Genomic DNA, 15,476 nt, shown 5'->3' on the forward strand with positions numbered 1-15,476 from the left:
GGGTGGGGTGGAAAGGAGAGGATGGGGCCCCTTCCTGTGGACCCAGACACCCTTGGATGAACTGGAGATCAGGAGCTGAGATGTCGCCCAGTCCTCCCCCCAGAAGCCAGAGTTCCCATGTGAATGGTCTGAGTAGGGAGGGGCTGTTTGAAGCTCAAGCGCTCCTCTCCCTCCCCGGTGCTGTGTGAGAGGTGTCCTCTCTCTCCCAAGATAACAGGGCCACTGGGCCCTCCTCCTGCAGCTATTCCGGGCTGTGATCTGCTTCCCCTCTTCCTCTAGCCCCCGCTTCATCCCTCATGGGAGTCAGTGGGTGAGAACAGGACAGCCCAGTTACATGACCCTGGGGAGGCCAGACTGGAGAGCAGGTGCTCAGCCCCTCCCTCACCATCATCAGTGAAAATCTTCCCCTGGAGCCCAGCCTCTGGGTGACCCAGCATGGAGGCAGCCACAGCTCCGGAGGCAGCCTTGAGACCCACAATGAAGGTGAAAGAAGCCAGCCCAGCAGATGCTGATGGACCTCAGGCTTCACCCCAGCGGGGGACCGGCAGCCCCCTTCCCCAGCTCCTGCCCCCCATAGAAGGTGACTGGTGGGGAGGGGGTAGGCCGGGCAATGGGTGTTGTCCGTGGGTTTTGCAGAGCTAAATGCTTTCATGGGATGGGGACTTAGGATGGAGGAACATCCACCGGAACCCCCCCCCTTTGATGGACTCTTGCTGCTCAACTGCCTCTGCTGGGTTTTTGCTTTTTACCTGAGAAGCCAGTGAATGGTGTTTGTGATACGCTACAGTAACTAATACTGATAGGCTTATATTTTTGCCTTTAAAATGTGTCAGTCACAGGGACTAGGAAGACCTGATATATTACTAACATCAGTCAGGGAGGGAAAGAAGGGTGAGATTGTATCCATCTGGACCAGGAGAAGAGGGAAACGAAAAGCTTGGAGCCACGGGGAGGCTGAGTGCTGAACAGATGTGACACTCTGGCCCTCAACAGGGCCAGGAGTCCGAGACCTATCCCAATACCCCCACCAGCTCCCACGGGAAACTCTAGCCTCTCCTAACCCGAGCGCCACAGAACCAGAGACCTTCGAAGAGAAGCATTCTAAGGCTCCTTTTCTGTGGTCTCTGTGAGCCTCTCATCAAAGAGGTATTTTTTGATCTAAGAGGTGGTGGGTGCCTTGACCAGCCCTGAAATTCCCTGCAGCCCTGCTGCCCACCCCACACCTGGCCCTGGCCCCACAACTGGCCTCTGTAGCTAAGAGACTTCTTAGCTCCCATTGCTGAGTGGCTCCCATTGCTCCTGGCTCAGCCAACCAAGGGAGACTGGTTTTTGCCCTCTCCTGCAAAGAAACACTGAAAAATGTTCCCTGTACAAAGTCCCCACTTGTGGCCCCTTGAAGCCCTAAGTGCAGAGGATGCAAAGACCACAAATGAGACAGCGTGGAATGCCAGGATAGGGAGAAGAAGAAAAGACAGGGTCTAGACTCAATTCCCAGGGCCGCCTCCAGCAGCTCCGTGGACCTTGGTGAAGTCAATGGACTTCAGGGCTTCAATTACTCTCTATAAAATGGTGATTATTAGTATCTACCTGATAAGGTAGTTGAAAGGATTGTTGAGATAATCCAAAGTGCTTTTGAAGAGGCCAAATGAAGATGTGAATAGATAATGTATTATTTCCAAGTCAGGAGTAAAGGCTGAGTTCTACCTGCAAACAGGGTTGTGGTGGGAAAGTCCACAGCCTCTATCATCCTATGGAAGACAATGGGTCTTCAGAAGCTGTTTGAATGTCAATGGCCCAGAGCCAACTGAGTTTACCCCCATTAAAAAAGAGATGAAGAGAGCAGAAGTTATTGGAAACATGTTAGGTTGGAATGGTCTTGAGGCAGAAAGCCAGTTTTGTCCCCCAAAAGGCACAGGGAATAAGCCAGGGTGAGGGAGGGAGAGAGCCAGGACTTCTGACTCCTTGACCACTGGTCTCTACAAAGCCCTGGGAGAGGGTGCTCATCCCCTGATACTTACCCCTCCGGCCACAGGGTGGATGCTGTGGGCTGTCAGCTCCTGACAGCCCCAGCCCATAAGTGAGGCCTGAAGGACCACATTCTTGTGTGTGGTCTCACCCACGGGCATCCCAGAGGCCCCTGACAGTAAAGCCTCCTGGTGACACTGTGCGAAGTGTTTGCATCTGTTACCCATTTGGAAAAAGAGTTCAAATGCTAGCTCTGTCCTGTGACCCTAGGCAAGTCAATCCACCCCTTTGGGCTTCCATCTGTCATCTGTAAATTGAGAGGTAGAATTAAATCAGAATTCTGAACCCTTTGCTGGATATGGATCCCTAGGAAAACCTAATGAAAGCTGTGGGCTCTTGCTTCAAGAAAAATACTCAACAAAGCTCAGGGAGTTCACAGAATTACTGAAGTCTATCCAGAGGTCTTTAAGGGGTGCCATGGTGCTGGCCTGGATGGCCCCCAAGTTCCCTATGAGCGCCAAGGACTTCTCCTTCCTCTTAATGCCTCCTCTTTCTCATAGGGAGTTCTATGGGACCTAGAGAGGCACAAAAGTGAGCATGTGAGCACATGTGAAATAGAACAGGCGTCAAAATATTTGCAACATCAAAATAAACTGCAACTGGCCAACACTGAGCTTTTAGTCAAGAAAGTGCTCTCCATGGCTAAGTAAGTAAGTGGAAGTAGGACGCTGGCACTGGGAAAGCATCCTTTATCACTCTCAGCACACGTGGAGGCACGGTGTCCTGAAGGCCACACTGGGTAGGGGCCAGAGGAGAGCGTTCATGATAGTGAGAGGCCTGCTTCCCTGGTGGCTCAGTGGTAAAGAATCTGCCTGGCTGCCAATGCAGGAGACACGGTCTGATCCCCGGTCAGGGAAGATCCCCCATGCTGTGGAGCAACTAAGCCCATGCCCCACAGCTATTGAGCCTGTGCTCCAAAACCCCGGGGGCTACAACTTCTGAGCTCATGAGCCATGACTACTGAAGCCCGTGCGCCCTAGAGCCCGTGCTTAGCAACAAGAGAAGCCACCGCAATGAGAAGGCCAAGCACTGTCAACTACAGAGTAGTCCCCGCTCTCTGCAACTAGAGAAAAGTCTCTGCAACAACAAAGACCCAGCACAGCCACAAATAAATAAATACATAAAAATTTAAAATAATAATAATAAGAGGCCACGGGACAGGCTGCATCCTGACACGGAGAAGACGGGACCCTGAACCCCAGAGGGAGGGCCCGTCTGTAGACCTCAGCTCAATCGCTCCCTGCTGACCCTGGGCCCTCTTTCAGTCTGGGCCACTCTGTGTCCTCACGCTCAGGAAGCTGCATGCCTAGCCTTGAAGCAACCATCCTCCCTGCCACTCTCCCTTCCTATCCTCTTTCTTCCTTCTACAAATATTTATTTTGTATCTATTATGTGCCAGGCACTGTTAGAAAAATGCACAAAATAGGCAAAAATAATTTCCTTGTAGAGATTACATTCTATGTAAGCAGGCAGATAATAAATAAGCAAATAAAATGTATAAATAATGATAAAGTGCTGTGCTGAAAAATAAGACAAAGAAGATAGAAAATGCTGGTATGGGAAGAGTGCTTGCTGGTTTTTGGGCTTTTTTTTTTAATAAGTTTGTCTTTTTTTTCCCATTATTTTTTAAAGATCTATTTCTTTATTTATTTTATTTTTTGGCTGTGGTGGGTCTTAACTGCTGTCCTTGGGCTTTCTCTAGTTACAGTGAGCCGGGGCTACTCTTCATTGCAGAGTTCAGGCTTCTCATTACATTGGCTTCTCTTGGTGCAGAGCATGGGCTCTGGGGCACACGGGCCTCAGTAGTTGCGGCTTGAGGGCTCTAGAGTACTGGCTCAGTGGTTGTGGCACACAGGCTTAGTTGCTTTGGGGCATGTGGGATCTTTCTGGACCTGGGATTGAGCTCGTGTCCCCTGCATTGTCAGGCAGATTCTTATACACTGCCCCACCAGGAAAGTCCACTTGCAGTTTTTAAACAGGATATTCAGTGAAAGCCTTGTTAATAAGGTGATTTGAGCAGCAACTTGAGACGAGAGACCAGTGCATGCAGATAATTGAGGAGAAGGTTTTCCAAGGCGAGAGAACAGTAAGTGCGAATGCCCTGAGGCAGGACTGCGCCTCATGGACTGGGGTTGCAGTGGCAGAAGCAGAGTGAGGGAGAGAACGTCAGGTTTGGAGTCCACAAGGTAGCAGGACCATTGTGAATACCGGTTCCAACTATGAGACAGAGGGGCAGCCAGTGTAGGTTTTAAAACTTTTCTGGCTGCTAAGAATAGGCTGTGTTGTTGTTGTTCAGTCGCTAGGTCATGTCCAGTCCTTTGCAACCCCATGCACTGCAGCATACCAGGCTTCCCTGTCCTTCACAATCTCCCAGATAGGCTACAGGCAAGCCTTAGACACTAGCAAGATCATCAATTACAGTGAAGATTTGGGAGAAGGTATGGAAGTTTTAGAAGAGGAGGATGTGCAACAGTCACCCGGGAGAACAGGAGACTGAAGGAATTAGGGAAGTCTGGCAGAAATGCCAGTGTCTATTTAGAGGTAGTGGCCATCCATTTAAATTGCCTTTTTTTTTTTTAATGGCTGCAATGGGTCTTTGTTGCTACACACGGGTTTTCTCTAGTTGTGTTGTGAGGGCTTCTCACTGAGGTGGCTTCTCTTGTTGCGGAGCATGGCTCTAGGCATGAGGGTTTCAGTAGTGTGGTGGGTGGGCTCAGTAGTTGCGGCTTGCGCCTTAGTTGCCCTGAAATATGTGGAATCTTCCCAGATCAGGGATCAAGGCATTGCCCCCTGCTTTGGTGGGCAGATTCTTAACCACTGGGCCACCAGGGAAGTCCTGGCCATCAATTTAAAGTCAGCATGGTTTTGTAATATTTTCCCCAGCCATGCTGGGCTATACGGATGCAGGCACCAAGGGCATGGTAGTTAACTGGGGCTGGGTGTTATTAGGATGTGGAAAGGATTAGGGATTTGAGTGGGTATGCAAGGAGTGAATCTGATGACAACCGTGGAGTCTAAGCTGGGTGAGAAAGAAAATGGTAACATTGAGAAGGGTGATGGAGAGTGCAGGGGTGGGAGGATAATGGATCAGAGGTCTCGGTGGGCTGAAGGGTCGCTGCTGGTGAAGCACTAGAGGGAGAGGGTTGGAGGGATGGATAGGTGGTGCTGAGAGTGGGCTGCTTGAAATTCAGATTCTAGAGTGGCTAGACTCTACTCTATTGGCCTAGACAATGACTAAAGGAAGCAAGGGCTGAAGCAGGGGAGGATGAAATCTTTGGAGGAGGGGTAGGCAAGGCTGTGAGGCGGCCCTGCAGGACCTGGAAGGCTGGGTGTTGAGATGTCCAAGAATCTTGACTTCAGCTGTGTTGGAGAGAGTGACACTGAGTCAGTGTTACCGTCATCAGCATGAGAAGAGGGTGACAGAGTCTTCTCTTCAGAGAAGTGTAAGATGCATGTTATATCCTGTGGATCAACTAATGTTTCTCTAAGAAATGCTGGTACTTTTTGGGTCCATGGAAATCTTTGGAGTGACTGGAAGCTGTAGCTTGCCTTGTGGATTTGACCTTTCAGTAACCACTTACTCACACAGGCCTGTGCACACACATGCCCTCATAGTCTTACACTCACACACACTCACGCTCATGTACACTTCACTCTTTCAGTGTGTCCATCTTGTTCCCTCACTCTCCAGACCATAATTAAGCCCATCATTCTGAACTGCACAGTCCTTAGGGAATCACTGAAGGAAAGTCGTTAGCCATGTGAAACCAAATTAAGTGAGGATGTTGACAGTTAATTCCCATGAACAGAGAAGGAAACTTCAGCAGGTTTCAGTAGAATTAGGAGGGATTCTCTTTTTTCTTTTTCTTTTCTTTCTTTTTTGTTTTTTTGGCCTAACTTCATGGCATGTGGGACCCTAGTTCCCTGACCAGGGATCAAACTCATGCCCACTGCATTAGAAGCATGGAGTCCTAGCCACTGGATCACCAGGGAAGTCAGGAGAGATTTTCTATTCAAGAGGAGTCAAGATCTCTGGACTTTAAGTAGCTTCCTTCTCCACTAATTTGGGTTTTTTTCTAATTAATTAATTAATTTGGCTATATCAGGTCTTAGCTGTGGCACGAGGGATCTTTGGTTGCAGCACGCAGACCCTCTAGTTGCGGCTCTTGGGCTCAGTTGCTCTGTGGCATGTGTGATCTTCCCCAACCAGGGGTCAAACCCACGTCCCCTGCATTGCAAGGTGGATTCTTAACTATTGGACTACCAGGGAAGTCTCCTTTCTCCACTAATTTGTAAGACAGTATTCTGTCTGAGGAAAATTCAGTGCTAGGAGCAACACAGCTCAGAAGCCAAGGGCTCTCACGGCACTTTTCAAAATGCCTTTTTCCTTAGACTCGTGAAGGGAGAAAACCACACTGCCACTGTCTCAGAACTGGTCTCAGGAAACCAACGTTGTGCTTCAGGGTGGTAATCTTTGGTGCACATCCCTCCTGGCATCTGAGGAGGAGAAAGACCTTGGGTAGCAGGAAAAGCCAGGTTTCTCCAAGGTCAGTACAATTAACACCTCGCCTGACTGTGGATGTGTGAAAAGAAAGGCCCCAGATGAGCCCTGCTATTAACATTCTTAGCAAGGGTCAGATTGCTCTCTTTTGCTGGGCAAACCAAATGCTGGGGTGCGCTGGGAAGGGCTTGCTGCAGCCCAGACACCTGGAGCTGTCACACACTCCTCTGCCACCTCCTGCACTTTGTCAGCAGCTTTAGACTAAAGTCCATCCTCTGCCCTCCCTCCCACTAGAGCTGGGAGACTGCTGAGAGCAGAATCTTCGCCTGCTCGTCCTCAGACCTGGAACATTCTTGTCACTTAAGTTTGTCCCCTCTTGATCCATCCTCTTGTGAGGGAACCCCATTTCATTTTTTTTTCTTCATGTGGACCATTTTAAAAGTCTTTATTGAATCGGTTGCAGTATTGCTTCTGGGTTAGGTTTTTGTTTTCTTTTTTATGTTTTGGATTTTGGGCCCCAAGGCATGTGAGATCTTAGCTCCCTGAGCAGGGATTGAACCCACACCCTCTGCTTTGGAAGGTGAAGTCTTAACCACTTAACCAGGAAAGTCCCAAGGTCCCTCCTAACTCAGAGATTCTATGAGCAGTACAAGGGACATCAGAGCTGGCTTCTCCCTAGCCCTCTGCCCAGCAAAGGTGAGGGGTTCGCTCCCCACCCAGCAGTGGGGAAGCAAGGCCAACAAGATGAGGTTTTGAGCCTCCTTTTCAATTGCCACCCTCTTTTTTCAGAAAACCCTAAAGTCATATCCGCCTGTTCTCAACTCCTTGGTCGCTTGCCAAGATGGCCACAGGAGAGGAACACATCACACAACACTTCTTCTGTTCTTCATGCCCCTCCTCCACCCAAACCGCCAAAGTCGAACAGAGGGCAGCCGAGCGGAGCGGGGTCATTCAGCTGCCGGGGCTCTGAGCTGCCCAGTCCTTGCTGAGGCTCCAGGCCCTGAGCCACGTGGGTGGGACAGCACTCAGAACACGGCCCTGCCCCCAACCTCACCGTACCACTCAGTCCCTGTGCGTTGGTGCAGAGGGGTGAGGCGCAGCCTAAGACAGCACAAGCCAGGTTGAAATGTAAGCCGCTCGGTGAAAAAGGAAACTAGGCAAATAAAATGGACAGCGTGCACCAAACATTTCTGTCTATATTCATCTACAAAGCCCAAGGAACCTCGTGATGGTGATGGGGGTGGAGTGTGGGAGTGAAGTTCCTGGTCTCTGAGCAAGGCCTACAAACTGAGGGGTAGGAAGAGCTTTGTAGAACCTTTGTTTTATTTTCAACTCCACCATTCCAATTCTGCATTATGTAATGTACATTTTAAACAGTTCTATTTGTAAGTAAACATACATGTATTGGGGTGAATGTTAAGGAATGTATTTACAGGGACATGTATGTTATCATAAAGGCTGGAATCTGCTATCAAGCTGCTATCTGCTGGAGAAAGGAGGAGAAAGGGGAGCTCCAGAAGCCTGGAAAACAGAGTAGATTTCAGCCAGGACCCAAGGGAACCCATCCTCCAACCTTATTCCTGAGCATCTCCTGTCTTCGTCCTGGAAGCCAATAAACATAATTTAATCTCTCTTTCACTGGAACAGCCTGGAAGATCAAGGGGGTGGGGTGAGCAATGGACCTAATCTTTCCGAGATTCTGATTGTACAAAGTGATCTTCCACAGACTGGAAGACACTACACAGGCCCCTGAACAGGGTGGCCTCGAAGAGGAAGGGACCCAGGAACCAGGTCCCCCCACAGTGACGTCAGCGCTGTCCTGGTGGGTTCAGAGTGTTGACTACCCCGGGTCTGGCCCCAAACTGGGAAGTGGGGCTGATACTTGGGGGCCAGGACTGACACTGAAAGTGGCCTTGATAAAGGGAGTGTTGTTGAGGACAAATGTAGAAAAGGAGTGGAAAGACAAACCACTCAGGCTAGACTGGTCCCTGCACAAACAAAATATCTCAGTTGACGAAAAGTCGGTGGTGGAAAGTTACAGATTAAAAGAGGTAGGAGTCAGGCTCACCCTTCAGTGCTCTTTCTGCCTATACTTTAACACTCTCTCGGATCCTTCAGCTGGTTGCTTATCCCTAAATCTCACTGAGACAACAGTGCCGTCTTCTCATTCCCTGAGGGAGGGCTGAGTTAGCTGAGTGTTGCCTGGGTCACCCGCCTATGGAACACAACTCGATGCAGCATCCACATCCTCTAAACTCTCCTCTTCCCACTACAGGAAGCTCACCTCCCCCCTCTTCTCTATCTTTCCATCATTCAGAGCACCCCAAGATCTGGCTACCTCGGGCCCTCAGGCAGACCTACATCAGGAAGGTTGGAGATACCGTGAACCTTCTAATCCCATTCCAGGTGATCATACCAGGCCCACGTTGAGTCCATGACCAGAGCCAGGCCAGGGTTTTGATTTGGAAACAAAAACCAAGAGTTCTGCTAGTGGTGGGCAGCCATCCTGGCCTTGAATGAAGGGTGCATGTTCCCCAAAGTTTGAGGTGGCCCTTTCATCGGCAATCCTGAGGGGGGTTGGGATCAGGTCAGGTCAGGCCAGGCACGCCTAGGGGATGCTGCAAGGCTAATCCACACCCTTCAGTCAGCAGAGATCTGAGAGCTCTCAGCTTGTGGGGCTCTCAAGAGTCTGGCGGGCATCCCAGGTGGCTCAGTGGTAAAGAACCCACCTGCCAATGCAGGAGATGCAGGAGACGGGTTCGATTTCTGCATCAGGAAGATTCCCTGGAAGAGAAAATGGCAACCCACTCCAGTATTCTTGCCTGGAAAATCTCGTGGACAGAGGAGTCTGGCAGGCTGCAGGCTATGGGATCACAAAGAGTCAGACATGACTGAGTGACTGAGCACAAGAGTCTGGGCAGCTATTGTTAGTCCCAGCTCCCCTGAGTGTCCATGACCTAGACTCCCAGAGGGTGGGAGAGGCAAAGCCCTTTCTCATGACCCTGAGACTGTTGCCTAGAGATGCAAGTCCCCTGGGACAGTTCATCAAGCTCTCACTCAAAGAATTTGCAGCTGTGAGTCAAGTCACCATGTGGACCTGGTGGATCTGACCCTTACTGCAGCTGGGAGGGGCGAGGGGCCTCTCGGGGCCACTCACAGTCATCTCCCTATTTCTCAGGGCAAACCCAAACCTCAAGCCATCTGGACGCGTGATGGCTGTGCCTTGGACACCAGTCGTGTGAGTGTGCGGAATGGGGAGCGGGACTCTATCCTCTTCATCAGAGAGGCCCAGCGTGCTGACTCGGGTCGCTACCAGCTCAGTGTGCAGCTGGGAGGGCTGGAGGCCACCGCCACCATTGACATCCTGGTGATTGGTACTGTGGGGGCAATGGGAGACTGGGTGGTCCTCGGGGCTCCCACTTCAGCCTGAATGGGATCTTCACAGAGAGCTGGGGAAGCGGGACTGTGGGGCGCAGTGGAAGGTGGAGGGACGGCTGGCATAGCAGAAGCCCCTCCTGGAGTGATGTCATGGCATGAGCGGTGTGTCATGCCCACAGTCATGCTTGGCCCTTTCAGAGAGGCCGGGCCCTCCTCAGAGCATCAAGTTGGTGGATGTCTGGGGCTCCAGCGCTACCCTGGAGTGGACTCCTCCCCAAGACATGGGCAATGCAGCCCTCCTGGGATACACGGTGCAGAAGGCTGACACCAAATCTGGGGTGAGGCCTGGCTGGGAGAGAGGGAGGGAGGAATACAAACCTCCTGGAATGGGGCTCTGGTGACTCCATGCGGTTGGCTGGGGATCAGTGAATTCCCTGAACAGGGGTCTCACTCCCTGTGTGTTGTGGGGAACCTGCAGCTGTGGTTCACTGTGCTGGAGCGCTGTCGCCGCGCCAGCTGCACGGTCCCCAACCTCATTGTCGGCAACTCCTACGCATTTCGAGTCTTTGCTGAGAACCAGTGTGGGCTCAGCGAGAATGCCCCCGTCACTGCTGACCTGGCCCACATCCAGAAAGCAGGTAAGGCACCACCAGGACTCAAAGCTGTGAGGAGTTAAGGAGAAAGAGTTGGAGAGGGATGGGGCCCTCAGGCATTTGTTGCTCCCCTCAGCTACTGTTTACAGGACCGAGGGCTTTGCCCAGCGAGATTTCTCTGAAGCCCCGAAGTTCACCCAGCCCCTGGCAGACTGCACTACAGTCATCGGCTACGACACCCAGCTCTTCTGCTGCGTCCGTGCCTCCCCCAAGGTGAGCAGGGAGGTCTGTGCATGGCTGGCCTGTGTTACTTTCTGCCTGCTGAGGAACATTGTAACCAAAACATTTATTCCTGTCACCTTCACAGCATATTAGGTAGGAACTGTCAGAGCACTGGGGCTCAAGACAGGCCGATGGGGATAATGTTTCCAGTTTGCCTTTTTAATGTTTGTTCCTCATACATGAAGATGTCACTTAATGTTGCTGCTGCTGGTGCTAAGTCGCTTCAGTTGTGTCCAACTCTGTGTGACCCCGTGGACTGCAGCCTACCAGGCTCCTCCGTCCATGGGATTTTCCAGGCAAGAGTACTAGAGTGGGTTGCCTTCTCTGGTCATTTAATGACCTGCTAGCAACTGGGCACGAGGTTCCAAACTGTCTCTCTGGTAGGGGCGATGGAGTTGTGTTGGTATCTTCTTACTCTCCCCCCTCATCTTTATCTTCCAGCCGAAGATCATCTGGCTGAAGAACAAGATGGATATCCAGGGCAACCCCAAGTACAGAGCCCTTACTCACCTGGGAATCTGCTCCCTGGAAATCCGCAAGCCTGGCCCCTTTGATGGCGGCATCTACACCTGCAAGGCGGTTAACCCCCTGGGGGAGGCATCCGTGGACTGTCGGGTGGATGTGAAAGGTAAGGGCAGACCTGTCACCTTAGGGTGCAAGCACCTCCTCACTCCTTAGGTGGAAAATCTGAGGGCAGAGACACAAGCCTAGAAGGAGAAGGGCTTGGGTGGCTTCCCCTTCAGGCCTTCTCATCACTGTCGTCATCAGGATGTATCTGAGGAGCCGTCTTTATTATCCACTCTTTCATTTTTCTCCATCGTAATTCTGTAATTTAAGAAGAATCGCTATTTCCGCTTTGCAAAGGAGAGACCTGAAGCACAGGGAGGTGACTGGTCAGTTTACTCTGGATTTCCAGTGTTGGGTAGTTGAGGAGTTGGCACTGTGGCGGAAAGAGGCCAAGACTCCTGGACCTCACCCAGATTGTTTTCATTCAACTGTACAATCTTCTGACTCAATCCCAGAGAGCTGCAGCTCTTTGTTGGGCATTTAGACTTTCATCTCCAGTTGTTAAACAGAAATACTGCATAGTCTCTCTACCTCTTTTCAAGCATTCACTTATTTATCCATTCCTGTCACCTTGCTCAGATCACCATCATTACATTTATTTTTAATTTTATTTTTATTTATTTGGCTGTGCCAGCAGGATCTTCCATCTTCACTGCGGCATGCAGGATCTTTAGTTGTGACATGTGGGATCCAGTTGCCAGACCAGGGATCAAAACCAAGCAGCCTGCATTGGGAGTGTGGAGGCTTAACCACTGGACCACTAGGAAGTCCCCATCATTGCATTTAGAATATTGTTTATAATGATCTATTTACTGATCTGTTTCCCCATAAACTATGAGGACTTTGAGGGCAGAGACCATCTTATTGGCCTTTGTCCCCCAGTGTTTAGCCCAGTTTATGACACACAGTGGGCCCTTTCTAAGTGCATGCAGTGTGAATCAGAGCTGAACGGGCCATTACATGTCCTATTCTTCCCTCTGCATAGATTCCTAATTAGCTCCATAGACTTCTCCCAGACCTGAAAGTATATCCCTTGTTGATGTTCTCAAAGGTGTCCCAGAGATTTCTGAGATGTTAACAATGAGAAATGTCTGAATTCTTGCAGCTCCTAATTGAGGCACCCTAAGCGGAAATGGGTAACTCTGAGGAAGGTAAGGAAAGAGGGACAGGGGGTCTGAGTGGAGGATTTTATGTTTATGGTTAGTGTTGTTGAATCTGGGACAGATATGTATTCCTGACCTTTCAACCACACACTCACTGGCAACCACTTTTTTTAATAGTTTAATGTATTTTAATAGCAAACATAGCCAGAAGGCAGACAACATTACAAACATGTACTTGCATGTAGGGCAACTCAGAAAAGTATACTGAATGGATGGAATCTACTGTATAATTAAAATGCTATAAACAGCATTTAGTTGAAGTCAATAAGAAATTTGCTTGTTTTAAAAAATCCAAATGCTGGCATTGTCCAGAAAAATTTAACTGGTTTATTTATTTATTCTCTTTCACTTTTATTTTTTGAATTATGGAAGTATGATAGCACATTTACAGGAGACTTGGAAAATACAGAACAAAGTTACATATAGTTCCACTATGACAGGTTTATTTATTACTGTTATAAAGTTGAACTGCTGAATCTTGTTTACTGAAACATTTTGACTTGCATTAATGCTTTATGGTCCCACATTTATCTTAAAAATTCACACAGAAATGAAAACGGAGAAACTACCAGTACCTGATTTCTGTCCCCCATTTTTCCACTTGCAAACATATACTTAGGTACCTTTTGACTCAATGGAAAAAAAGTAATGTTTAGAACTACCAATAGCAGGAAGAAGAGAATTTCTTTTTTAAAGAATGAAATGTATCCATCACAGTGCATTCTTAAGTAGGTTCTCCACGTTTGTGGTGCTAGCTGGATGTCTTTGGTATAATTGTTACACGTTTGGCAAGAATAACACAAAGGTTGATATTTTCAAAAAGGCCGACCAGATAGGCCTAGTTTGCCTCCTGTGAAGCACAAATAGCTGCACTCTAGAGGCTCAGATCTGTTTTGAGGTCCTGGGCAATTTTCTGCACCAGACGCAGAAAGGGAAATTTGCTCATCTAATGACTTCTGCTGCTGCTGCTGCTGCTAAGTCGCTTCAGTCGCTTCCGACTCTGTGCAACTCCACAGACGGCAGCCCACCAGGCTCCCCGTCCCTGGGATTCTCCTGCTGCTAATGACGCCTAATTTCACGGAGTGCCAATAGTACCAGTCCTGCTAACGATGAGGTTTCTTTACCCCTCCAGTAGAGGGCGCAGCTTTTGTAGCCAGTTGCTTTACCAGCCATGGATTTGAAGGCAGTCTTGAGTCACCCTATAGAGACTTCTTTAATTATGCCCCCTTCTCCTTGGCTGGAGCTCTTTGAGCTAGAGGCAGTGCTAGCATGTGAGAGAGATGGCAGAGCAGCTGCCACTGTGTACACAATTCTTTTCTTTTAACCACTTTTCTTGTAAGTGAATAAATACTATCATCCATGTGGAGGAAATTTACTATAGATGAGGTCTACTTTTGTCTCAACCTCTATCTATCTGTACTCCTCAAGCTGATGTTAGGAATTAAACTTAATGGTCTTCTGAAGAAGAGTAATACCATCTACCTAATTATAAGGGGGGGGGGATGGGGGGATCTGTGGGAAGGTGCTGTAAGGAAAGGCATCAAGGAAACAGTCAGGAGTGGAGGATGGTGGAGGTCACGGCCTCCACCTCCTCACGGCAGAAAAAGAGAGAAGATGTTCCTGTCAATAAGTGTTTCCACCAGAGTATGTTAAGCATGATGAAAAACAGATTAGTTTGCTTGCTTTTTGCTTTGAAGCTTTGGGATTCCTTCCCTTCCAAGAGAAGAAAACCACTGTTATCCTTATATGTCAATAATAATTGAACATGTGGGTTATGCGGTCCCAAGCAGCACATTATTGACAAAGGGCAACTTAGATTGTCATGTTGAACTTGACAGCTCCTTCAAGACTCTACATCATTCACAGTAGAAATGTTGTGTACAAGCTGATGTGGAAAGGAAGCTCATGAGAAAATTAAAGAGAACTGGTTCCCAACGTCTCCTCTGACTTGCAGCTCCTGGCTGATGAAACCCTCGAGTGAATTCCATCCCAGAAGCCATTTATTTAAGCCTCTCACTGCTCTATAGCAAATGAAAACCCTGAGGGATGCATTAAAATGCAAACTTCTCAGGAGAGCTCTCTCTGCCAGTTGGCTTGCACAGTCAGTTCTCTCGCCATCCCTCAGTTCCCTCTCTGCGTTAAGGTTGAGGTTAATGACATTGTGTTGGTGTTATCCTTGTTACTGTTAGTGGCCCTTTCCCATCTCTCCCAGTCAGTGCCAGCAACGAAGCAGGGTAAATGGAGAATTCAGAGCACAGGATGCAGAGAATGTGAATGGGTTGCCTCAGCAGCCTTGATGCACCCTGGCTGTTGGCTGTTATGGCCACAACATACCCTCTCTTTTCTGTGCCTCCAGGAAGCCTGTGGCGAGACTGTGTTCTTAAGAAGCTCCAGCACAGTGTCTGTTTGGACTAATCTAAATAAAAGTGTGGCTCCTTAGTGCAAAAGTGTCCATCTGTTTGAGGCTTTCTATATAGAAAACAACTGAGAAAATTGCAATCCTTTAGCCAGACTTATGGAATCTCTGGACCCTCAAGCCTCCTCTTTCTCTTCCTATAGCCATGTTCTCTTCCACAGAGATCCCTAACACTGTCCTTTTCTCTAGACAGTCATGACAACGCTATACAGTATCGGGTGCTCAAAGGGATGTTAAAGATGATCTGCCCTCTTCCTCTCTGCGCTTTCCAGTGTAAGTTGGAAAACTGGATGCAATTCTATCATAGAGAAACAGACAACAGGATACATGAATACACACATAGCTAATTAAAGACAGAGCACTAAAACCTGAGGGCTGGGACACAGTGAAGAAAGTGAAGCAGAGCCTCAATAAGCCCTAGAGAAAGAATAAAGGTGATGTGCTCTTGCTTACATGTTTTCATTTCTATAACAAATAACATACTGAAGGCATTCTGTGGCAGAATCTACAGAAGATAGCGATAATTCCTCCCATCCTGGTATGGGCATGGT

At 48.9% G+C, this 15,476-nt stretch overlaps 1 protein-coding gene across 1 annotated transcript in view; it reads left to right on the forward strand.

Moving 5' to 3' along the window:
• Positions 1-435: 435 nt before the first annotated feature.
• Positions 436-15,476, forward strand: part of LOC104981680 (proline/serine-rich coiled-coil protein 1) — a 21,645-nt gene continuing 6,604 nt past the window's right edge. The window contains exons 1-7 of the mRNA XM_010830920.1: positions 436-580; positions 8,844-8,932; positions 9,705-9,900; positions 10,103-10,242; positions 10,383-10,542; positions 10,634-10,770; positions 11,221-11,407. Of these exons, the coding sequence (XP_010829222.1) occupies positions 436-580; positions 8,844-8,932; positions 9,705-9,900; positions 10,103-10,242; positions 10,383-10,542; positions 10,634-10,770; positions 11,221-11,407 (1,054 nt within the window). The remainder of the gene's footprint in view (positions 581-8,843; positions 8,933-9,704; positions 9,901-10,102; positions 10,243-10,382; positions 10,543-10,633; positions 10,771-11,220; positions 11,408-15,476) is intronic.

The sequence above is a fragment of the Bison bison genome, unplaced genomic scaffold (assembly GCF_000754665.1).
Source record: "Bison bison bison isolate TAMUID 2011002044 unplaced genomic scaffold, Bison_UMD1.0 scf7180017864519, whole genome shotgun sequence".
Taxonomy (NCBI): domain Eukaryota; kingdom Metazoa; phylum Chordata; class Mammalia; order Artiodactyla; family Bovidae; genus Bison; species Bison bison.